The following is a 25903-nucleotide window of genomic DNA, read 5'->3' on the forward strand; positions in this document are numbered from 1 at the left end:
GGCCTTGGTAAAAACGCAAAGGAATTTCAATAGAATAGCATGGAACCTGCAGGATTTCAGTCATACAGAACTCTAGATTTAGAAATTTGCCTTTCCAACTCTGAAGACGAGTGGGGTAGGGAAGATTTGAAAGGTGTTGTTCAAAAATCAAAGGGATTTGAGAGAGTAACTAAGGAGAAATATTCCACTGGCAGAAAACTAGAAGACAGATTTATCTGAACCACTGCCATATCCTTTGTCAAATCATGGCATTTGCAAGAAGAAAACTAATTAGCTACATCTCCACCCATCCCCTCCTCTTACAGCTTTTTAAGATTGGTTCTCAGTAAGTGTTTATCATTGAACTCCTCGAAGCAGATTCCCACCAACTACTGCTAAATACTTTATTATAAAAGTATAGCTTCAGACAGTGGTACAAGATGAATTCCCCCAACCTGCCTAACTCTAAAATACAGTGAAATAAAATGGTCTTCCTTTCTCTGAATTTTCAAGAAAAATTTGATCAGCAATTTTAAACAATTAAAACAAAGTTTATTTTGTAATTTAGAGAACAGCCAACACCAAGCCTTTGGAAGTCACAATATACACAACAGTAAAACATACCATTGTTCAGTTCGCTGAAATTGTTGGGTACATGCATCAGATGAAAATGTGGCAATGCATAGTTTTGGTGAAGGGTCTTCAACCTGAATCTGTAACTGATTTCTCTTTCCACTGATGATGCTTGACTTGATGGCATTGCCTCAAGGCTGCAACATTTATCATCAAAGATCCCCACCATCCAGCCCATGCCATCTTCTCACAGCCATCATCAAGCAGGAGGTACAGAAACCTGAACCAGACCACCAGGTTCAAGAGAACTACTTCCCTTCAACCATTCGGTTCTTGAACCAACTGGCAAAACCCTAATTACTACAGTTTAGCACCACCACGACCACTGTGATCACTTTGCACTGAAATAGATTTTTTTTTAAAAAGAACATCTCAGCTTATTACATCTTGCCCCCACCTTCCCCACCCACCTACCTACCCCATCTCACCTGGACTCGCCTATCACCTGCCTGTGTGTGCTCCTCCTCCTCCCTATGGCTTCTGCCCTCTTCCTTCACAGTCCTGAAGAAGGGTCTCGGCTCGAAATGTCGACTGTCTATTTCCCTCCATCGATGCTGCCTGACCTGCTGAGTTCCTCTAGCACTTTGTGTATTGAATAGATTTTTTTGTTTTTTTTGTTCTAATTGTGTTCTCTCTTATAAAAATTGTTTAATTTAGGTTTTTCTTGTGAATGCTGCTTACATGATGCTCTGTGCCTGTGATGCTGCTGCAAGTAAGTTTTTCATTGCACCTGTGCATACATGTACTTGTACACATGACAATAAGCTTGACTGGCTTAGTTCTTTCAGCATTTGTTTCATGACAAAGTACAACTTTTGCCTTATATGGCTCAAGAAAAAAAAAGTCTTACCTTCACAAGGCATGCAGGCCCTTTCTCTCCTGGTAATGGGAAGTTGAGATCAATTGACGTTGTACAGTTTGACAAATTCTGGTGTCCCGCTGGTGCCTCCTTTTCAAGACGCTTTGCATCTCCACATCCTTGCGATCCACTACAGCCAGCTGATACAGGGTAAAGGATTAGCATTAACACCTTCCATTTTGTTGCCTTCTAGCTAATGTTTCAAAGTGACCAATAACTGGTAGTGAACAAAAAGTATAAAATTGGCATGCAGGACATTATGACATCTTACAGGTTTGTAACAAATCAATCAACCCAATTTCTAATAAATGCTTTATCATGCAAGCATAGTTTTAGATTATGTGTTAACTAGAGAGAGGGCTGGATTATTTCTGCTGCTCAAACACATTTAGAAAGAAGTCTTAAAATGTCATGAAAGCAAAATAAAAACTAAACATACAACCTTGCTGGATTAAATAAAGTGCGATTTAACACACTAGTTAGCATACTTCACCTTTCTTACAAGGAACAAAGGCTTAAGTCTATTAGACAGCTGTTTTGCAATACATCACTGGTTTGGGAAGTGGGCGACAAAGACGCTTTCTCATTCATTAGCAGGATGTTAGAGAAACCAGTGCAATTAGTGAACTGTTTCCTCTTGGGCTAATATGCATTAATTATACGGTGGAGTAGAGGGCGTTACCTTGCTGCAACTAGCTCATTATTTTTCTGCAGCTCCATAGATGAGCATAGGATGGCAACATACAAGCCTGTACCTGCACACTGCTCTTTAGGTTTGGGTGGATGCATTTCCATGTCCTCATCCTCCTCATAACTCCTCTTGTGTCGACTTGGAGTATAGGATGTGGAAGGGTTTCCCCGTGCTTGGCTGGCACTGGCATAGACGTATGACAGCAAGTTAAGGGAAACAGCAGAATTGCAGGCTACTTTCATTTATTCATTCAGACGAAAAGCCTCGCAGGTCTAAGCTGAAGAAACCAGTCACTCAAAAAAGGATATCTCTTTCACCCACTCTGACTCTCCAGGCACAGGAATACAGTAAAATGTTTGTCTCTCCAGGGTGACACATTTGGGAGAGTCCAAGGCAATCTCTTGCTGGAGCTGGGAAGAAAATAAATTCTGTTATACATTCTAACAGTTATTAAACTCCAGGATGAATTGCAACAGTTTTAACTGAAAAGGAGCCAAGCCCCCACCAATCTGTTTATGTAGAGGTAATCACGGTAGTGTAGTGGCTAGTAACGCTATTACAGCACCAGTGACCCGGGTTCAATTCCAGCCACTGTCCGTAAGGAGTTTGTACGTTCTCCCCGTGTCTGTGTGGGTTTCCTCTGGGTGCTCTGGTTTCCTCCCACATTCCAAAGACGTACAGGTTAGGAAGTTGTGGGCATACTATGTTGGCGCCGGAAGCGTGGCGACACTTGCGGGCTGCCCCCAGCACATTCCACGCAAAAGATGCATTTCACTGTGTGTTTCAACGTACAGTACATGTGACTAATAAAGAAATCTTATCTGATGTAGAGGTATCAATTAATAACTAATCTCTTCCAGGGCACATACAAATGTGCTGTGATTGACAGCAAACTTGGATATGCAGACTCCTGGTGAGAAAAGTATCAAGCCAAGCAGTGAAGCATTCAAGTGTACAGCACGCTCAGACACACCAGCTACATTAACAACTGAAGAATGGCGATTTGGGGTATTGTTAGCACTTCCAGAATTGCATCCCAGCAAAACAGCTTCAGAGAACCAAAATATTTCGAGATACGAAAATTCAAAGTGGGGTGCAACCCATTCACTCACAAGCAAGCCTGACATTGATGGAGCTGACATGCTAAGTATCAAGCTTTTTATTTGCAAATAATTAACAAAATAATGTGTACATGGCGATTTTCAAACAAAAGTTGAAATGAGGCAATTGGATTCTACTTGTAAAATGAAGGATGCAGAGCAACCAATGACAGTTAGTGACCATTCTATGTTGCACACCACTGAAAGGATTTTAGCTGTAAGGTGCCTTTGTCTTCAGGATTCAGCTGGTTTTACTTAGAGTGCTAGCTCCACCTACCGTTATAGAGTAAAAGTGCACCTAACCAGCTCAACGTCCTTCGGCTTGTTATTGTCTCATCCAACTCATTGTTTGGGGTCTGTTTTTAGGCTGGTGAATGCGATTCCGTATTTGATGTCCAATTTAAAAAAAAGGCAAAATGCATTTTAGGGAGGTTACTTACCCCACATTCAGCAACATCTTTGTATTTTCCAAAGCGTAGAACCTAACAAGAATAACAAAATTGTTTGAAATATATTCACAATGGTGAAATCTCCGTTTAAAATTTAAAACCTAGCTCTGATAACAAAAAAAGCTCACAATGTAATTACAATTAAAAGCATGGAAATGGATATACAAATATAGTCAAGAGAGCAATGGTCCTGGCTAATTACGATAGGTAAAAAACCCATTTAAAGCCCAAGTGTAAATACAATTAAACAGAAGAGCTATCAACGTTGTGAAGGATACCACGTTTTAAAATGCACAGCACATTGTGCAGAAATGATGCATTTTGGGGTTTCCAACTTAGACCAGCTTACAATGTGGGCTCTCATTATAATGACCTCTCAGCCCATTTCATATCAGCCTTTTAGAAGACGAATTCTGAAGTCTTGTCCTGGTGGTGTCCAATAGCTCCTTAAAGGAGCCTCAACCATCAGTCCTCATGTCGTGCAATAAGAACAAACAAGCTGAGGAGGGCCACGTCTAGAAGATGGCAGAGAGCTGTCCGTCACAATGAGCATGGAAGGTGGGGTGTGGCTGACATTGTGTCAGTTGCAGGCACCCATCAAATGAGCCGGATATTTCAAACAATATTGTACCTTATGACCAGTCCAGATGATCCCAACGCGAATTTGAAGCTGCATTCATTTACCATTGCAAGGTAAGTGTTCTGAACACCTTAGCTCTGGTCAACAATATACTGATGTTTAGCATTCAACAACTTCAGGGCAGCACAGGGGCACAGCTGCTGCCTCACAGCTCCGGCAGCCCAGGTTCAATCCTGAACTTCAGTGCTGTCTGTGTGGAGTTTGCACGTCCTTCCCAGGACTACAGAAATTTCCTCCCACGTCCCAAAGATGTGTGGGCTGGTAGGTTAATTGGCCAGTGTAAATTACCCTTAGTGTGTAGGAGAGCAGTAGAATCTGGGGGGAGCTGGTGAGAACAAAATGAGATTAGTGTAACGGGGTGCTCGATGGTTGGTGCAGTCAGTAGGCTGTTAGGGCTGCTTCTGTGTCATATGACAATGACAGAACAGGAAATAACAGGGAAAAGGAGAGGGTGTTTGTCACATGGCTAAAAATGTTGATATCCAAGAAAAGAACAAGCAGTTTGCAAAAGTAAACACAGGAAACAGAATTCTTCCAAATGGATCCTGGAATTCACACTCATGCTGACAAGAAGATCCCTGAAGTACAAAGTGCAGCCTGTATTTAAGTTCTTGCTCTAGCTCATGTGAAGTGCTATTTGGAAACAGAACAGCTTAAAGATATTTTTTTCCCCTTTAAATGAAAAGGTCTTCCAATAGAAAGAAAGATGGATAAAGTATTCAATGGTTTCATTACCAAAGAGCAAAACCAGAAAATCTCACACCATCAGCAAAAACATTGCATTTCTGACAGTGACTGAACAGCATTGATAAGGGAAAATTGCAGAAGAACTCTCCCCTAACAAGGCCAGAGACTATTCTAATGTCAAATAGTCACAGAATAAAACTGCTGGCTGAAGTCCCTTTCCAGCACTTTGAACTGACAGAAGCCCTGATCTTCCAATGCAGCACAATGACACTTTTTATTGTTTATCAATTCATCCGAATTCAGATTTTCCCTCTGCCCGTGAGAACTGCCAGTGAGGTGTCATTCAGAACATTGGACTGGTGGGCAATGGATTAAGAACAGAAACATTAAAGCTGTGTCAAGATTTACAAGAAAGGAGACTTGATGAAACAGGAGACTTGATCCAGATGACTGGTATTGGACAGCAGTATCGTAGCACTTCTGTTCTTTACACAGGGAGGCACTGGCTGAGAAACAATGCTACAAGCAATTAGATGCACTGTTTGCTGCTATCCACATAAATCATAGTAACTTAGAAAATAGTAGTTGGCCTCTCACTCCCTCAAGTCTGCTACCTCATTCAGTATGATCATGGCTAATCTACTATCTTGCTACCTTTATCCATCGATGCCTTTTGGGTCCACAAATTTATCTTGCTTCTTCTTAAATATATTCAGTGACACGTGCTCTACCACAGGAGGATTATGACCCTCTGAGTGAAGAGATTTCTCCTCATCTTAATGATGAATGTCTTACCCTGTATCCCAAGACTGTGACCCCTCATTCTAGACATCCAGCCAAGGGAAACATTCTCCCTGCGTCCAGTCTGTCAAGCTATGCTTGAATTTTGTTTGTTTCAATGAAATCTCCTCTAAATCTTCTAAACTGTAGTGAATGAGGGCCTGTTTGACCCAATTCTACAGCATGGAAACAGGGCCTTTGGCCAAACTGGTCCACGAAAACAAAAATTCCCATCCGACCTAGTCCCATTTGCCCACATTTGGCCCATACTCCTCTAAACCTTTCCTATCCATGTACTTTTTAAATTTCTTAATGTACCTGCCTCAATCACTTCTTCTGGCAGCTCCTTCCATATACAGACCACTGTCTGGGTGAAGAAGTGAATAAAGTGTCAACCTCCCTCCATAACTCAGTCCCAGCAACATCCTCATAAATCTCCACAGCTAACCTCTTTCCAGTTTAATGATGTTTTTTCTATAGCAGGGTTTCCAAAACAGAGCACAATATTCCAAATCCTCATAAAAGAATAATCAGTGTGATGAACCTTCGCTGCACACTCTATGGCGATTGTATCATTTCATAGGTAGTGAGATCAAAGCTATGCTCCAGGCATGGTCTCACCAAGGCCCTGTGTAATTGCAACAAGGCATTACCTTTGCAATGAAGGCCATTGTACCATTTACCTTCACTGCTTACTGCATCTGCACGTTTGCTTTCAGTGACTGGTGTACAGGATGCACAGATCCCTTTATACATCAATATTTTCTAATCTATCATCTACCCTTATGTTTTCTACCAAAGTGGATAGAACTTCACATTTGTCCACTTCATATTAAAGGTCAACTATCAACATCTTACCTTTCCTCAGTTACTTGGAAGAAACCAAGGTAACACTGTGATAGTCAAACAAGAAATCCATTTGTACACTTTTACAGAATGGATATGAAGGGCAAAATTTTGATCTCAACACACATTTGGATTTTGATAATGATTGAAGCTCAGCCCAGTTTTGCTTCAATTTCTCAAAACTCAAAAAAATCATGCAGCGTGTTCTCGTGCAAAGCTACATTTACATTACCCTCCATTCTCAAATAAAGTACAAGTTACAACAACCAGCAAATATCTGTGTGAGCAAGTGAGGGAATTCCTGCTTGGTTGGTCACACTTTATTCTGTACTGTTATTATTTTTACCTGTACTACCTCAATGCACTCTGTACTAACTCAATGTAACTGCACTGTGTAATGAATTGACCTGTACGATCGGTTTGCAAGACAAGTTTTTCCACTGTACCTCGGTATAAGAGACACTAATAAACCAATACCAAATGAATAACAAAAACAGGTGAGTGATACTGAAGCAGTGGCAATTCCAGTACACCTCTTTAGGTGATGCTAGGCAAAGAAATCTCATTGTAGTCACCCTCGGAGACCTCATTTACCTTTAGGTAGTCACAAGGTAAATGTATGAGGAGATGCATTTCCAAAAACTTAATTGGGCTCAAATTAATAAAGTCCACCAATTCTTCTCAAAAGAAAATATTCAGCAAAGGAATGAGCTCAGACTTGTGAATTCACGATACACAAGAACTGGAGTATAAGCAGCAAGTCATTTAGCCCCTATATTTGCCTTATCCCTCAATAAAATCACAGCTGGTCTTTTACTTCAGTGCCACTTTGCTGCACAATCTCACAACCCTCGATTTCCGTGCCTGATGGATACTGAAGGAAGATAACAGGGTAGACAAGAGCATGGAAATACTTAAAGTTCAAATTTAGCAGAGTGTCACTGAAACTAAAAATTTCAAACCATTCCCTTAATATATCAAATCAATCAATCTTGCCATTATCATCCATGACAATGTTTGTCATTTGAATTACAGGTCTTGCACTTCACAACAGCCCTATCATTTTATAGTTCAACTCGTTGCTGAAATCTGCAGACAGCTGTAGAGGAGAATTATTTTCTTGTCAAATCACAAGAGTGAGCAAATAAAATTGGGTCATCTGTCACTGCTATCAAGAAACACAATGAAACCCTGATGTCTATCAATTTACCATTTTGGTTTGGAATAGTCTTAATATCCCATTTCTACACCAAAAATACCTACCTTGGATTTGGCATTTGACTCCACAGTCTCATAAATTCCCATATAAAACTCTGGATCAAACATATCCTGGACCATACAGCGGAATTTCACCAAGCTATTTGGCTTTAGGTAATGCAGTGGAACATCATTCAAGGAAGGCACCTGTTAGCAGGAGAGGAAAATTGCATTTTAGTCAAATCATCACTGGAGGATAGAGAAACAAAGGACTGCAGCTGCTGGAATCTAGATGTAAAATACAATGATGCTGGAGGAACTCAGCAGGTCAGGCAGCATCTGTGGAGAAAACCAGGAGGTCAACGTTTCGGATTAGGACCCTTCTTCAGGACTGAAGGGTCCTGACCTGAAAGGTTGACTGCCTGCTTTTCTCCACAGATGCTGCCTGGCCTGAGTTTCTCCAGTATCATCGCATTTTTCATCAATGGAGGATGTTACTTCAACTGCTAAAAGAATAGACCTTGTATCCCAACAACTTTTATAACAAAGGGTACATGCCACTTTTCAATAGCAAATACTGGGGCTGCCCTGGTTATGAATGAAGATTTTCAGAAATCTGATTTCACTCAAATTCTCCCATACATTTTAAATCATTTTTCCAAGCTACTAATAATAATGTTTCATGCCTCGTTGTCCACGGGGATGGTGCGGGAGGACTGGAGGGTGGCGAATGTTGTCCCCTTGTTCAAAAAAGGTAGTAGGGATAGTCCAGGGAATTACAGACCGGTGAGCCTTATGTCTGTGGTGGGTAAGCTGTTAGAAAGGATTCTAAGGGATAGGATCTATGAACACCTGGAGAATCATGGACTGATTAGGGACAGCCAGCATGGCTTTGTGAAGGGAAGATCTTGCCTCACAAGCCTGAGAGTTCTTTGAGGAGGTGACAAGGAAGATTGATGAGGGTAGTGCGGTGGATGTGGTCTATATGGATTTTAGTAAGGCGTTTGATAAAGTTCCTCATGGTAGGCTTCTTCAGAAGGTCAGAGGCCAAGGGATCCAAGGAAGCTTGGCTGTGTGGATTAGGAATTGGCTTGCCTGTTGAAAGCAGAGGGTTGAGGTGGAAGGAGTGCCCTCGAATTGGAGAGCAATGACTAGTGGTGTCCCGCAGGGATCTGTTCTGGGACCTCTACTTTCTGTGATATTTATAGATGACTTAGATGAGGGGGTGGAAGGCTGGGTTAGTAAGTTTGCGGATGACACTAAAATCGGCGGTGTTGTGGATAGTGTAGTGGGCTGTCGGAACTTACAGAGGGATAATGATAGGATGCAGAGCTGGGCTGACAAGTGGCAGATGGAGTTCAATCTGGAGAAGTGTGAGGTGGTACACTTTGGAAGGACAAACTCCAGGGCAGAGTACAAGGTAAAAGGCAGTGTAGAGGAGCAGAGGGATCTGGGGGTTCATATTCACATTTCACTGAAAGTTGCCTCACAGGTGGATAGAGCAGTTAAGAAGGCCTATGGGATGTTAGCTTTCATAAATCGTGGGATTGAGTTTAAGAGCCGCGAAGTGATGATGCAGCTTTACAAAACTCTAGTTAGACCACACTTAGAGTACTGTGTTCAGTTTTGGTTGCCGCATTAGGAAGGATGTGGAGGCGTTGGAGAGGGTGCAGAGGAGATTTACCAGGATGCTGCCTAGATTAGAGCATATGGAATATGAGCACAGGCTTAAGGTGCTAGGGCTTTATTCACTGGATAGGAGGAGAATGAGAAGAGACATGATAGAGGTATGTAAAATATTGAGAGGAATAGACAGACAGCCAGCGCCTCCTTCCCAGGGCACCAATGGTCAAGATGAGAGGGCATGGCTTTAAGGTTATGGGTGGGAGGTTCAGGGGAGATGTCAGGAGGAGGTTTTTCACCCAGATAGTGGTTGGTGCATGGAATGCATTGCCTGGGGTGGTGGTGGAGGCAGATACATTGGACAGGTTCAAGAGTTTGCTGGATAGGCACATGGAGGAATGTGAGATAGAGGGATATGCAGGAGGAAAGGGTTAGATAGTGTGAGGGTGGTTTGATGGACGGCACAACATGGTGGGCCGAAGGGCCTGTTTTGTGCTGTATGGTTCTATGGTTCTATGAATGGACACAAAATATATTCCATTAGTTTAATTATAGGTAGTATTAGGGTGATTTTTCAATTAAATAATTATAGCAAGTATATGTAGTATACAATAAGGGTATCTATAACGTTTCTGATTTATGGGGAAAATCGGCTTACGGACATTCTCAGGAATGGGACCCTTGCGTAACCTGGGGTCTGTCTGTATTTGGAGAATGAATACTCAACTGTGGAAGAGAGAGTTACCCAAGATTTGCAAAGAGGTATTTATAAAAGGAAAGAAAGGCAGCAAAGTGTGCACCTGAGGCTATGAGGAAAAAAGTGCAATATTGCATTTGGTTAACTTTACCTCCAAAGGCAACGGGCCAGATCTCCTGCCAAACTCTGCCCTGATCTGCCAGCAGACAAGCCTGTAACTGGGTTATTTCGGAACAGAGGCTGTGGCAGAACCACCCAGTCAGCACAGTGCTGACCCTGAGGATATGTGCTGCAGTAGGGCATTCCCCACGGAACCCACTGCTGCACCACCAACTCCCACAGATTTTCCACCTCTCAGGTTGGGAAACAGGTCCACTGAACCCACATCAGGTTGAACTGGTGGAAACAGAGAGGTTCAGAGGCAGGCAGATGGTGTAACACAAGACCCTTTCATCATAAACACATGGAATGGAGGGGGCCAACATCTCCAAACATCACCAGTTGGATGTCACAAAGTTATTTATCAGCTGAACCCTTCAACCAGAGGTTTTATGAACTGATTCTCAGGTCAGAAATCAAAAACTATAAATCTTAAAAAAAACATTTTCCTTTTTTTCCCCTCACCCTTAACCCATCTCTCCTTCCGCCTCTTCATCTTTGTACATAATTTAGCATTGAATTAACCATCGTGACACTTTCCCGATTCAGGATATTTTAATATCTATGCGAATATACAAATTAGAAGCAGGAGTGCGCCCTGTGAGCTGCTCACCATTCAACGACGGTTGATCCAATTGTAACCTCAACTCTTGTGCTCCTCATCTATCCCACAGTAACCTCTCAGCCCCTTGCTTACTTGGCATCCAACTCACTCCGCTTTAAAAATATTTGAAGACGCTGCTTTCACCACCTTTTGAAGAAAGTTCTGAACATTTCACGAACCGGAGAGATTTTTGCCTCAATACTGCCTTAAGCACTTGTTTCAAAACACCAACTCCCCCATTCTAGATTCTTCCAAAAGAAGAAATATCGTCCACCTATTTTTTCTGCCAAGACCCCTCAGAATCATACGTTTCAATCAAGTTCCCCCTCACTCTTCTGTACTCCAGTAGACACAAGCCTAGCCTGACCTTTCCTCATGAGACAACTGCCCATTCCAGGTATGTCTAGTAAACCTCCTCTGAACTGCTTCCAATGCATTAACTTAAATGAAACACTGTAAGCAGTACTCCAAATACAGTTTTTACACAACTGAGGCACAATCTCCCTAGTTATGTATTCCCATTGTAATAAGCAGGAACATTTTTGCCCAGGCCACACAGGTGTTAAATCTCCTATGTAGGGGGACACACTGAAATACATTTCAAATTCTGGAATATTAAATTATAAAATCTGGATCTGAGCAAGTTGCAAAAGACAACTGTAAAAAGAAATTGTTAAAGGAGTTGACAAGGGTAAATGCCTTCTGCTATTAACAAAGAAGACAAAGTAAGATGGTTAAAATTTTTAGATTCCCAACCAGTTCATCAAGACAATCTTTAAATGTGAATTAAGTGGGACTTAAAAGGGAAAAAATTCTAATTGCAAGCACAGTCAAAAGTTACTTCAGCCAACTGAGGCAAAAATCCAAACTGAGATGATGGCAGAGATAAAAACAGCACTGGTTTAGTCGTTACTTTGATTCAGTCTGTCTTTCTGCGAGTCTTTTATTAAAAGGGCATTTTCAACAATTTAGCTCTGTGGTACATTACTCGTGGCACATACCTGTCAAAAGAAAGTACAAATTATGTTAGCAGTATGAGAAACTAACATGATCTAACCTTATCATTAAACATAATATACTGCACGTTCTCAAAGTGCTTGTTCCAAAGTATTAGTTGATCCGATTGCATTGTCACCACCTACCTGATTTATTACACAATATTGTTCATTCAGTCTCATAAATGTGCTTGAACGTTCTGAGGCAAGAGTGACTACTGATTTATTAAACAATTGAATAAGCAATAACTCCATTATTTTGAGATGGTCTTAAATTACACCATTCCAACAATTTTTATGTTCATTTCAGAAGACATGGTAGAATAAACAACATATGAAATAATCTCTCACCCAGTTGGCTGCAGTTGTCTCCTTCAGCTTCTCTTTGAAATATTCAACCACTTTTTTCTCCCATTCACCACCAGCGCCATTTTGAGCTGTAAAGTTCAAATCAAGACCCAACTTCAGAAATGTTTCCTTATCCCACAGTAACGTTTTCAAGGGTTCTGAGAGGATGGCAAAACGAGATACCAGCTGAGCAAACACTTGCACTTATAAACCAGTTCAAACAGAAAAGAGCCCCAGGATGCATGTCAGGTAGACAGATCAGACAAACAGAGATATGGATAAAGGATGGTGGCCAAACACAAGCTAATGAAGATCTTAAAAGGATTATGGATTTCAGGAGGAAGTAGGAAATATGGGCAGAGAATTAGCAGATGGAGTTTAATCTGGACAAGTGTGAGGTGTTGCACTTTGGGAAGTCAAATGCAAGAGGAAAGGATACAGTAAATGGCAGGACCCTTTGGAGCATTGATGCACAGAGGGATTTTAGGGTCCAAGTTCACAGCTCTATGAAAGTGGGATAGGGTGGTAAAGGCAGCGTACAGCATACTTGCCTTCGTTGGTTGCGGCATTGAGTATAAAAGTAGGGAAGTCACGCTGCTGCTTTAAAACACTTTGGTTAGGCTACATTTGGAGTATCGTGTGCAGTTCTGGTCCGAAGGATGTGGAGGCATTGGAGAGGGTGGTTCACCGAGATGTTGCCTGGATTGGAGTGTATTAACTATAAGGAGAGGTTGGACAAACTTGGATTGTCTTCTCTGAAGCGTTGCAGGTTGAGGGGCAATCTGATAGTATATATTAAAAAAATGAGAGGCATTCATAGGGTGATGGTCAGAGGGTGAAAATGTCAAATACCAGAGGGCATAGCTTTAAGGTGAGAGGGGGAAAATTTTAAAGGTGATTTGCAATGTACGTTTGTTTTCTTTTAAAAATACACGGAGATTGGTAGGTGCCTGGAATGCACTGCCAGTGGGAGAAGCTGAGGCAGATACATTTAAGGCGCATTCAGACAGGCACATGAATGTGCAGCAAATGGACGGATATGGATCACATGCAGGCAGATGGGATTACTTTAATTTGGTACCAGGGTTGGCCAAAGAGCCCGTTCCCACACTGTACAGTTCTACAGTCCATGTTAAGGAGCATGCAGTCCAGACAGCAAAAAGCATAACCACAAGATTATAAAAGGCCTTGACAGGGTAGATATCAAGAAAGTTTTCCCATGGCAGAGGTGATTAAGATGAGAAAGGATTGATTTAAGGTGAGGAATAGGAGTTTTAGAGGGGATCAGAGGAAGATTCCACCCCCCCCCCCCCCCGCAACAGAGTCCAAAAAGTGGCAGTGGCTAGGGTTAGAGGCAGCAGTATGGAATCAATGGCAAACAGCCAAAGGGCATCTTCAGTCTTCCATCCTGGTCCATCTTAGTCAGATGGCCCATCTGACATTTAGAGAATATTGTAGCCACAGACAGACCTACAGAACCCTACTTTCACCACTTCACATCAGCAAGTCAAACAGATAGATTACAGTTAAGCTATAGCAGAGACACTTTCCTAAGGTTGAGACTACCATATCGAGCATTAATTTAAGGGAAGAGGTATATTTACAGTACAAATTATGCACCATTATGAAACTTCATTCAACCTCATACTTAAGCCAAGTGCAACTTGACACTTTAAAGAAGATAGTCTTGTTCTACTTTGGTATGGACCCAGAGAGCTATTACATGATGCAAGCTTGTCATACAATAGGCTGGACTGAGATTGGGTCTGGTATGGAAGTGATGGTCAACGTCATTCTCACTGCAATGCTAGATGTCACTTCCAACAAGTTCCCTACTGGAACGGACCAAAGTTACAGGAGCAATGAGGAAAGGTTCAACCTACACTGCCTCCAATTCAGAACCAGGGTCACTCTAACATCAGTCAGAGCTTCAGTACACAGACAAGAGCTGCGATCCAAGTCATCGTCAACTCTTTCATTAAAGTACACAAGAGAAGAGGCCTTGCACCTAACTTCACAAAACCAAGATCTTCTACCACCCTGTACCTGCTGAACAGCAATGTCCTCCAACAATAAAGATCCACGACAAGACCGTGGAAAACACAGACTGCTTCCCATATTTCAGGAGACAGACATTGATGATGAAATCCAAAAGTCTTTGGTGCACCAGAACAGCCATTTTGTAGACAAGGAAAATAATGCATTTGAATAGCAAGACCTCACACCTGGTACATAGATCCTGGTCTACTTTGGGGCTGTGACCTTCCTACCTTCTGTTCACTTCTGAGACACAGACTACACCCAGCACCTCAAAGAACTGTAGAAATACAACCAACACCATCTCTGCAAAATCCTCCAAACCAGCTTGCAGGACCAACAACCCACTGCGACTCTTCTCACCCAGGCCAATACGTTCAGCACTGAAATCCCAATTACATACAGCCAGCTCTGGACAGACCACTTTATTCACATGTCAACTCCAGACCCCCAAAATAGACACTCTACTGGGTTTGTGGTCATGCTGTTCAATTTGCAAGAGATTACCAGGTAGATGAAAGACTCGATGATGTTCTCAAAGCCTCCTTGGAAGAAATGTAACATCTGCTTAATTAAGGTGGCATTGAGAACCTTGCACCTCTTCATCGGCAACACAGAGAACTCCAATGTAAATGGCTGCAGGAGTACACTGCCTCCAAAATCATCACCTGCTTGCCCACCCTGCCACCAATTCCTATGTAACCTTTTGCAGGGTCTTCATTGGCCTCAAAAGCCTCTCCAGAACCCACAGAGCTGGAGGGGATGCACGTTATCCTTGAGCTTAAGGCATAATGCAAGAAGTAGTAGCAGCAACAGCTACAGCATGCATGTGTTCCAAGTCCCACGGTGGGGCGGTTTATAAAACAATCCAACTTGGGATGTAATTAAATGCCAAAAAGCAGCTCCAAACCGACTTTCAACAAATGCTTAAATATTTAACAACCGAACTTCCATGGCTCAGTGTTTTACTGAGATTGCATTGAGAAATACAAGTGCTCTCTTTTATGGAAATGATCGTGATTACTCTCCAGAAGTTTCAAGGCCAAAGCACAAGAAAATACAAAAAGGAAGACAACATTGGAATCTCTCTTCCCTAACTGCAATGGAAGTTGTTGTTTCTCAATCACAGAGTCCTGATGACACAGGGAAGATCAGATACTCACCGCACAGAAAAAAAAGAGGCCTTAGGATGATCTAGCCCTTAACTGCTTTTACAGCTTCTGTTAAATTTCCAAATGCGGGCACTCAAAAAAGGCAGCTTCTCAACTCCAAATGCTTGGCCTGTTTAGTGCATGTCATACACAACAATAAACAAATCTAGCACTGGATAAATTAAAAATATTTTTCACTAATCATGAAAGAATTGGATTCTGCAACAATTCAACTGTAATCCAATAATGTACATTGTCAGAAGGAAAGTTGATTGAGCTATTTTGAAGAGAATGCCTGATCAAAATCCAAATTGAGGTATTGCACGCTGCCATTTAACAATAGCAAGATGTAATGAGCCACAAAATGCAACCTGCATTGCAAGTGTTGTGACAGATAAACCTTCCAGCAACTTACCCAGTGATGTCAAATGTAGACTTTATTAGTCGTAAGCATTATACTTTACAGGAATTTATAAAAGCAAATACTGGATATCTGAAATAAAAAATGAAATCCCAAAAATAAGCCACTGGAGGAACTCAGTGGGTCGAGCAGCATCTGTGGGGGAAGAGAACTGTCGACATTCTGGGTCAACCCGATCTGAGTATTTTCATGATTTTCCGTGGGGACACAAGAGACTGCAGATGCTGGAATCTGTTGTGAAAAACTAACTGCTGGAGGAACTCAGCGGGTCGAGCAGCATCTGTGAGGGGGAAAGGAATCATCCTGGTGCAGTGTCTCGACTGAAATGTTGACAATTTCTTCCCCCCCCCCCCCCCCCCAGATGCTGCTCGACCCGCTGAGTTCCTCCAGTTAGTTTTTCACAACAGATTCCAGCATCTGCAGTCTCTTGTATCCCCATGGAAAAATCATTAAAATACTCAGATCAGGTTGGATGAGTGGAGGGAGAAACCGAGTTCATTTTAAAAGTTATATTTTGTTGAAAGGTCATCCACCGGAAGTCAAATCCTGATACTGTTCCTCTACTGTCGTTGCCCCTTCTGTTGAATATTTCCAGTGTTTTATTCGTGCACTTGCAAAGTAGTTTGCTTTCCAACGGAACTGCCCTGCGCACCCACAACACAAACTACCCGCCACACAAAACCTTTTCAACTTCGGATACAGAACACAAAATATTTTTGAAAATCAAATAATGTAATTTCGTTACCCCATAACCTTCCAGACCTTTCTTCGAGTTACCCCCCCCCAAAAAAACATGCTATCAATCACAAAGCATACTAAAATGTCGGTATTTTAAAAATATATTTTACACTTAAAATTATCTGTAGAGTTTACATAGAATAACTCATACAAGGCCAGTCCAGATGAAGGGTCTCGACCCGAAACGTCCATTTCACTTCATGGATGCTGCCCGACCCGCTGAGTTCCTCCAGCAGTTTATCTTCTGCTTCATATTTACAGACATTGCCTTTTGATGTAGAATTCATACAACTTCAAAAAAACTCTAAAGGCGAGGTGGAGACAGGAGCATCGGTTACCGGTGCGCCGAAGGCCTGGCAGGATGCACCCGTCTCCGGAACCGATTGGCGATCGCAGACGAGTTTGTTTCCTTCAAATATAAAAAAGGACTAGGCCACAAACAAACACTCACCAAAGATGCCCTGCACCGTGCCCAGGGGGTCGTTCACCCAGTCGTCCACGCAAGGCATTTCGCTACAAAATGGAACGCGAGGCACCGTGTCTCCGGATTCTAGAACGCGGCCAGTGGAACTTTTATTTCCCCGGCAACCACAAGTTCCACCGCTCGCGCTCCGGCCCGAGCCACCAGCGATGTCAATGGCGGGAAACCCGCGTCACTTTACGCCGTCTTCTCACCCTCGCCGGCATGACGTCAGACGCCGAGCTCCCTCCCCCCCACCCCACCCCACCCCACCCCACCCTCCCCTCCCCTCCTCCTCTCGCTCTCCCCCTCCCTCCGCGCACTGCTTCCCCTTTGACCCCCGCTGCTTCGCGGAGCCGGTGGCGACGTGTTAATCAGGGAGAGAGAGAGAGAGAGGAAGATGGCTGAGAAGAGGCCGAGTGCCAACTTGCTCTTCTCCTCCGACACCGAGTTCAGCTTCCCCGTGCCCTTCATCCCCGTCAGTCAGGCCCAGGCGGCGGACTCGAGTCTTCTCTCGGCCGGTGGGTGACTGAGCTTGGTCGGGGGGTGTGTGTTGTGATGGGGGCCTCAGCAACTTACTCCAGCGGTGCCCCTGCACGTCGGACCTTGGCTCACTGATGTGTTTAACCGTACTCCAGGCAAAGTGTGCCGATGCTGATTGAACGGAGGGGAGGAGAGTGGTGGTGGTGGGTAGGGGGGTGGTGGTGGTGGTGGTGGTGGTGGTGGGTAGGGGGGGTGGTGGTAGAGGTGAGTAGGGTGGTGAGTAGGGGGGGTGGGGGAGGAAGAGTGTAATGGCTTCTGCCACTCAGCATTAACTGGTCTGCGACTCGGGAGTTCAGACGTGCAAGTTCCATCGGGGAGATTCGAGCTACATTATCCCCATAACGTGTGACTTCTACCAGAAGTTCAACATCGCTGGTCAAGGAGTTCGTGTAGCCCAGACGAACTCGGTTTCTTCAGTGTGTCATTTGTCGTTCAAGTTGTCTGTACAAAGTATTAGCCATTTTGCAGCATATTAAGAGTACTTTACTTTTATCCTGTGGGATTAATGCTGTAGAAGATTTCTTTCGGTTCCCGGATGCTGGAATCGCAGTGCCATCAGCTGTGTCAGAGGTAGCAACACTCTCCTAGTTCTGAGTCAGAAGACTGGATTTTCAAATCGCAGTCCAGAGCTTTAAGCACAAGGCTTAGACTGATGCCTTCAGTACCTTATTGAGAATGTGTCGCATGCTCACAAACGAATAGACCTTTTAACCTGTATTGGTGTATTTTTTCCACTAGTTAAACTGATAAGTATTACTAGAACTATTTTGTGAAGTTAACATTACAATAAAAAAATAGATTTGATTTTAAATGTGCCACAAGGCATTTGGACAGGTATTTAGATAGGAAAGGCATAGATGGGTATAGGCCTAATGCAGGCAAATGGAATTAGCATAGAAAAGCATTATGATCGGCATTAACAAGGTGAGCCGAAAGGGCCTATTTCTATGCTGTATGGTTCTATGATATGTGCACACATCCAGTCCATGTTTGAAATGTTTTTGTCAAACCACAAGGCCATTTCTCAAAGATGTATAGTGGTGCGGCTAGTAGATCTAGTGACCCGGGTTCAATCCTGGCACCTGGTGCTCTCTGCATGGAGCATCCCTGTTCTCCTTGTAAGTACATGGGTCTCCCCTTAGGATGCTCTCGTTTCTTGTCACGTCTCAAAGACATGAAAATTGATAAGTTATGTGGCCCCTTAAGTTAAGTCTCTGTTGTGTAGCTGAGTGATAGAATCTGGGGGCAGTTGATGGGAAAGTGGGAGAAAAAATGGGATTGATGTTGGAAAGTGCAAATGAGTGGTTAATGGTTGTTGCGGAGTCAGCGGACTGAAGGGCCTGTTTCTGTGCTGTATGACTACCTCTCAACATTTCTGAAATTCATTGGATATTAATTAGAGATATGGTGTACTAATCAACGTGTGTATCACCGCACCTATATGTGATAATACTGTTAATTTTTCTCTTATCTAAGTAGGATCTAATTTATGAGAAAATGTGTTTTCACAGTATCATTTATTCCCAACACATTTTATAAGTTTCCCTGTCAATCTCTGGTGGATAGCTAGTAGACCCACTGCCACACAGCACCAGAGACTCTGGTTCAATCCTGACCTCGGGTGCTGCCTGGGTGAGGTTTGCATGTTCACCCTGTGACCGCGTGGATTTCCTCCAGGTTCTCTGGTTTCCTCCCACATCCCAGAGGTGTGCCCATTAGTAGGTTAATTGGCCACTGTAAATTCCCCTTGTTGTGGATGAGTCGTAGAATTGGGGGAGAATTGATGAGAATATGGGGAAACACTAAATATGTAAGTGAGTGTTTAATGGTCAGTGTGGACTTGTTGGGCCAAAGAGCCTGTTTCTTTGCTGTAGCTCTCAATGACACAATTTTCATTCAGGTAAAGCATTGCATTTTATTTCTAGATTTTTATTTTGTAAATTGGAAAACCATATTCATTTACTTTTTTAGTGTTAGTGTTTGTTTCTATGACACATTTGTAAAATGCCTTGCAGTGTGGAGACTGAGAATTTTGCATAATGTATTGTTTTTTGTATTTAGAGATTTGTTATACAAGCAGACACAACACTTGTTTTATGCTGGTAATGCCCAATTACTAGTGAAATAAGTAACTAGTTAATCAGTTCTAGATGAGAAATGTGAGCCAAGACATCAGGAAAGTACTTGGTTTATTTTGAACAATGATACAGGATCTTTAATCTCATCTTTCAGTCAAGATCCTGCTGTAATGGCTCATCTAACTACCTGGCATTATTGGTTACGTTGGGGCTGAACTTCCCGCTTCCATTCCCACTGGCGTAACAAAAACATGCAAAGTATCAATTAAACAATTAATCATTTTAAAAACATGAATGATTAAACAATTAAAATATTAAAGAAAATTCAGTTTATAAAAATAAGAGGATGTTACTGGGAATTTGAGTAATTTTGGCTCAAAATGCAGCGATGTACCATTTCAAATATTGAATGGTTTGTGGTTCAAGACCCAAAGTCAGCCCCGTTTCATGTGCCATGCCAGCTGGGATAGATTTGGCCAAGGATAGAGCTTTTTCCATTCAGCAGTGCGAGGTTATAGTCTTTGTTTCCTGCTGGAAGCTGGCTCAATAAGAAATTAAAAAGCAGTACAGTATTACACTATCCATGGGATCTAAGTGAAAAGAGAAAGCAACTATCTTCTTAATCAACAGGTTTGAAGAATCTATGCTGAGATGTGCAGAGATGAAACCAGGGAATGTGATGATGCCAATTCAATTATGAGTAGCAGAATGGAGAGTGAAGGAAAGACTGGATTACGAGAGCAGGGAAAACAAAACAAGCAAAAATATTAAAAAATTTGAAATTACCTGATGGAATTAGATTCCCTGCTTGTAAAAGTTATTTTTCAGTGTCGAGGATGTTCTTTGCCAGCTATTAAATGGCAACCTCTGTTTCTTGTGTGTTTGTGAAATCAAACCCATAATTACAACTTCTGGAAGAGCTGGGCCACTTGACCAACAGCTTTCTATTTCTGTGTTTACTAACTTGAGGACCTGCGTAAGGTTTAAGGAGCGCACCATCTGACACACTCCCCGCCTGGTTGTCTGGCACCTCCAGCCCTATCTGTGGAAGTGTGCAGTTCTCGCGTTGGTCTCACCAGCCACCTCAGAAACCACAAGACCAAACTGGATGCAAGTCATCTTCCATCCCAAAGGATGACCTAGGAATACCAATATGAATAATAATGAACTAATATGCAGGTTTCCACTATTACTGTATTTATGGATATAAGTATTAATATACAATTAGTAATTTACTATCCAAATATGGCAAGGTCAACTTTCTTTTCTCATTCCTTGCTTGCAAAGTATGGTTTTATTTGGTTATGTACTTGGGCAGGGATCAACATATTTATCATTTAAATGCTTCATTACTGGATGCCATAGAATAATATATTGTTTCTGGAATCATGTGACAGTGGTCAATAGTTTAGATGTAAGGAGAGTGTGAATGCCATTGTAAGCTGAACAAAATGCTGATGGAAGCAACCCTTAAATCTGTTGAAACAATCACAAGCTTTTGTATATCTCTGTGTGGAAAAGAATGGGCGTGGATGATTGATTAAATTTTATTACAGCAAAAAAGAATGTTGTGTTGATAAGTCTGTTTCCTTTGGAGCATCTTTTTAAAAAAAATGTTCTACCTGTTGCATTTCTAACTTAAAGTATTCAATAAGGTGGCTCTTTGGCAATGGTTGTCCATGCATTTGGGATGTTTTCAAGGGATTCTAGGTCTTTCATCCAAAGTCATATTTCATTTAGCACTGTGTTGCACAATATTTTTATTATTGACAATGTGGAACAGTTCTCGGAAGTTCCAAACTTCCTGAGAGATGCTTATTGTTATCATTCAGATTGCACTCCATTGTTGGGTTCTTCTTGAAGTCCTGCAGTGGAAGGCCAGCTTTCTGCAGTTATATTGGGAAAACTGTCCACTGAGAGGCACCAGGTTTGACCTAGTGTACATTCAAGAACTATTTATTTCAATGGATAGAATGGCTCTGTGAGAGAGAGAGGCATGTTCTGGGTTATTTGCATTTTTTTGAATTGAGTTAACAAATTATTTAAAGGTATTTGATTGCTTTTAAGTGACTCAAAATTACAAAAATTTAATTGAAGATCAAATTATTACAGTTTAAATAACATAATGAATTATTATTTTGTTTGATTATTTTTGAATATTTGAATGTCAGTGACATTCATGAACATTCAGAGTTCTGACAGCATAAGTAGCTGTCAAAGCACCACAAGGCCTTGCTGATTTAGGACCTGGCTGGTATGTTTAAGTTTGTCTTTGTCTATCATAAAGGTCACTGCCAGCCAATGGCAGCCACACTAGGACCTTGCCCATTCAGAAGGTGTTGCATGCACATGTGAGTATTGGAGTAGTGAGCACTAATTAACATAAGAATTAATTTATCATAATCTTGTATTGTTGTGAATTCTGTTGTAAATCTTTCTCTTCCTACCTCAAAGCTTTCCTCTTCAACCTTGACTCCCTAGTTTCCCCAGCCTGTATCTTTGCATCCCATTTCCTACGGTACCATTCCACATTTGGTGACGTTAAAGTTGCTACAAAGTGGAGGAAATAATGGTCTTGCATGTTTTTTAATTAACAAGTACCAATTTGCTTCATGAGCCTATCCAGCCAACTTCCTCAAATTTGACATCAATATAAAAAATCCAGGCTATGACATTTCATTTGTTTTATTAAATCCATTATTGTGGATTAATGTGCAATAATTGTGACTAAAGCTATATTACAGGGATAATTTTTTAATTGAAATATCTGTTTATGGTCCAGAAGAAATGTGGGTAAAGGCAGGTTTTCTCTCTAGGTACCTACAGAGTTAAGAATATTTACTGTTTTATGTTTTCTAACAGATGAATCGACTGACGTTGGTGAGGAGGACAGTTTTGTGGGTCAGACATCTGCTTCCATGAGCCACCCACCAGCCTTCAACTATTTTTCTCAGGCTGCAACCAACAATGATCCTTTTGCAAATATTGGACACCATCCTTGTACAACGGCGACACCATCTACAAGGACAGTTTCGTGCTCAAAAGCTCCAGCTGAAGTAGTTTCTTCGGCACATTCTGCACATGATCCCTTTGCATTTCAGAGCCCACAGCCTCAAGCTGGCTTCATGGTGCCTCCAGTCTCTCAGTATATCAGTACAACCTACCAGAATAATCAGCCTGGACTTTCTGCATCAACAGCGTTCACGTCTGTCTCTCCTCCTCAGACCCAGCAGAATTATAACCCTTATCGCCAAAATTCACAGAGCAGTCGTGCCAGTCCTTACCTTCCCCCCCATCAGCTACAGCAAGGCCAAGGTCACCAACACATGCCTCCCTTTCAGTCTGCCACACCAACTAATCATCCTTACCAGACACCACCAGTCTCTCCTCCACAGGTAAGAGGAGCTATGCTAATCATTTGCACTGTTAGTTATAATATCCATGTGTTCTTCTGTTCAGTGAGACTGCCTGGAGAAAAAAAATAATTTGTACTATGATTGCCAATACAGTTCGTAACCATTATCAAGCCTTGAGCATTTTTTGAATTCGGTGGTGTTTTCTTTTAATACTTACAAATAAGACAGCAGTAATTAAATTGCATAAATCTAAAGCATTCGTTGCACAACATTAAGTCTAATCATGGTTGCAATATATTTACTGCTGAAAACAATCCTTTGTAATACTTAAGAATTATTCATTATGTTAAAGTACAGATTACCCAATGGTCAGATCTGCACATAAAATGTAGAATATATTTGGTAGTGCACAGTGTGGCTACAAATGTAGGTCTGGTGTATTAGAATTATTTTGCAGCTAGGGTTTAAAACAAAAGTAATGGCATCTATTTTAAACAGCTCCGTGTCTGTGTTGAAAATCGGATTAGTATTATTAATTCCATTGAAGAAACCTTCAACAGGAATTAATTATGAGAACTAATTTTTGTAACTTGTCCTTTGGGACGCCTTGCAAGGATAGGTTGAGCATTCAATTTGATTGCAAGTCTGTAGGGCTGAAGTATATAAATACCTTCCAATAAATCGCAAGAATAATTACCCTCTATACCAAAGGAAAAAAAAATCAAGTGTAATTATTGTTGTAGTTTTACTTACTTGTCCAAATTTAAATGATTGAACATTTGCTTATGAAGGTTACTTACTTGTACTTTAAGTGTGCTGTTTTCTCTAGTCATGGCATGGTCTCTTCTGCCTTGGGAAGACCAAACACAGATTGGGTGACTATTTTGTGGAACAGCACCTCCTGCTGGTCTGCTGCTTTAATTCTTCATCTCACTCCTATGACCTCTATCTTTGGCCTCATAACTATTCCAATAAAACCTCAAACGTGTCTCTCCTGGTACCACCTTGTCTTTCACTTTGAACTATCAACCCCTTTGTTAGTTAATACCTCCTTTCTAGTCAATCATTGACTCTACCTTTTGTTCTCTTCCCCACTCCCATCCTTTCCCTGCATCTAAAACTCTTAACAATTCCCAGTCCCGATGAAAGGTCATTAACCTGAAATGTTAACTGCAGTTTCTCTCTCCACAGATACTGGTATTGGTTTATTATTGTCACTTGTGCCGAGGTACAGTGAAAAACGTGTCTTGCATACCGATCGTACAGGTCAATTCATTACACAGTGCAGTTACATTGAGTTAGTACAGAGTCCACTGAGTTAGTAGAGGTAAAAACAATAACAGTACAGAGTAAAGTGTCACAGCTACAGAGGAAGTGCAGTGCAGGTAGACAATATGGTGCAAGGTCACAACAAGGTAGATTGAGGTCAGAGTCCATCTCATCGTATAAGGCTTCTGGTTTTGTTTTGAATTTAAAGCATTCAATGTTTTGGTTTTGTATTCTTTAGTCACAGATGTAAGGGTGATAAACATCAAGTATGTGACACTATGAAGTGTAACAGACTTTTCCATATGCTGTGGATGCATATGAACACATTAGTTCCAACAGATGCCAAGAACTAATTGATTTCACTTTGTTGTGAACTCATCTCTACCATAGATATCATCTTGGGTTTATGTATGTGGTCTAGGCATCCTTCTTTGGTGGACTTGGCTTCTGCTGCCTTTTCTAACTGTTGCTGCAGTAATAGATGTGGGGGTCTAATAATTATTCTGCTTTTTGACCTCAACAAATTAACCATGTTTATCATTTGAATAAAAACCTGCAGATGCTGGAAATCTGGGGAAAAAGGTTGGAAGCATTCAGTAGGTCAAGCTACATCAGTGGAAAGAAAAATAATTGAAGTTTTGGGTCAAGGATCCTTAACCAGATATGGGAAAAATGAGAAAAACAAGTATGTTCAGTTGCAGAGAGGTCCCACACACCATCTTTTGTCACTATTGGTGTCCGATCCTATACATCCATCCTACACCAAGATAGTCTGAGGGCTGTTCACTTCTTCCTTGAACAGGTCTAACCTGTCTCCTCCCACACCACTCCCCTTTGCCTAATGAAACTTGTTCTTGCTTTGAACAATTTCTCCTTCACCTGCACTCACTTTCTCCATTTGAAAATGACTCAAGCTATTCCTGCTTCTTTGTTGGAGAATGGAACAGTCCTCATCTCTGTCCTACTCAGGCCCCTTCTGTCAACTCTGTTAATTGCTTTGATGACTGTATTGCTGCTTCTGCTTTGTTCACTCATAAGTACCTCAAAAATTCCATTACCTCTCATTACACTTTGCTGCCAATTTCCCCCCCGCTCTCACATTGACACAGTCCATCTATGACTCTTCCTTTTTTCACATCTTATTCTCCACCTTTGGTGATAGGTTAACTACCAATATCCATCATAAATTGACAGACTTTCATAGCTATCTTGATTACACCTCCTTCCACTGTTTTCTGTAAGGGCCCCATTCTCCCAGTTTCTTGGTCTCCATTGTATCTACTCAGATGATGAAACTTTCCATGCAGTTCTTTTAAGATGTCTTCCTTTCTCCTTAAATGTGGCTTCTCTCTACCATAGTTGGCAAGGCTATCAACAGTGACCCCCTCTATTTTCTGCACATTTCCCCACACCCCCACTTCTCCCAGCCAGAACACAGTGTTCCCCTTGTCCTACTTTCCACCACACTAGGCTCCAAGTTCAAAAGGTTATCCACCATAATTTCTGCCATCTCCAATGAGATTCCCTTCATTCCATAAATATGGGCTGGAAGAGTTAAAATAT

The 25903-nt window shown here is 41.7% G+C and overlaps 2 protein-coding genes across 2 annotated transcripts in view; one reads left to right on the forward strand and one right to left on the reverse strand.

Annotated features, from left to right (window-relative positions):
- Positions 1-17302, reverse strand: part of mcmbp (minichromosome maintenance complex binding protein) — a 34317-nt gene extending 17015 nt beyond the window's left edge. Inside the window, exons 1-7 of the mRNA XM_052026855.1 lie at positions 17086-17302; positions 12291-12376; positions 7928-8068; positions 3703-3744; positions 2471-2572; positions 2227-2356; positions 1463-1611 (exon numbers count right to left, since the gene is read on the reverse strand). Of these exons, the coding sequence (XP_051882815.1) occupies positions 1463-1611; positions 2227-2356; positions 2471-2572; positions 3703-3744; positions 7928-8068; positions 12291-12376; positions 17086-17143 (708 nt within the window). The 5' untranslated portion in view covers positions 17144-17302. The remainder of the gene's footprint in view (positions 1-1462; positions 1612-2226; positions 2357-2470; positions 2573-3702; positions 3745-7927; positions 8069-12290; positions 12377-17085) is intronic.
- A 25-nt stretch (positions 17303-17327) lies between these two features.
- Positions 17328-25903, forward strand: part of sec23ip (SEC23 interacting protein) — a 90709-nt gene continuing 82133 nt past the window's right edge. The window contains exons 1-2 of the mRNA XM_052026856.1: positions 17328-17615; positions 22578-23110. Of these exons, the coding sequence (XP_051882816.1) occupies positions 17495-17615; positions 22578-23110 (654 nt within the window). The 5' untranslated portion in view covers positions 17328-17494. The remainder of the gene's footprint in view (positions 17616-22577; positions 23111-25903) is intronic.

Source organism: Pristis pectinata, chromosome 12, assembly GCF_009764475.1.
Source record: "Pristis pectinata isolate sPriPec2 chromosome 12, sPriPec2.1.pri, whole genome shotgun sequence".
NCBI classification, from domain to species: domain Eukaryota; kingdom Metazoa; phylum Chordata; class Chondrichthyes; order Rhinopristiformes; family Pristidae; genus Pristis; species Pristis pectinata.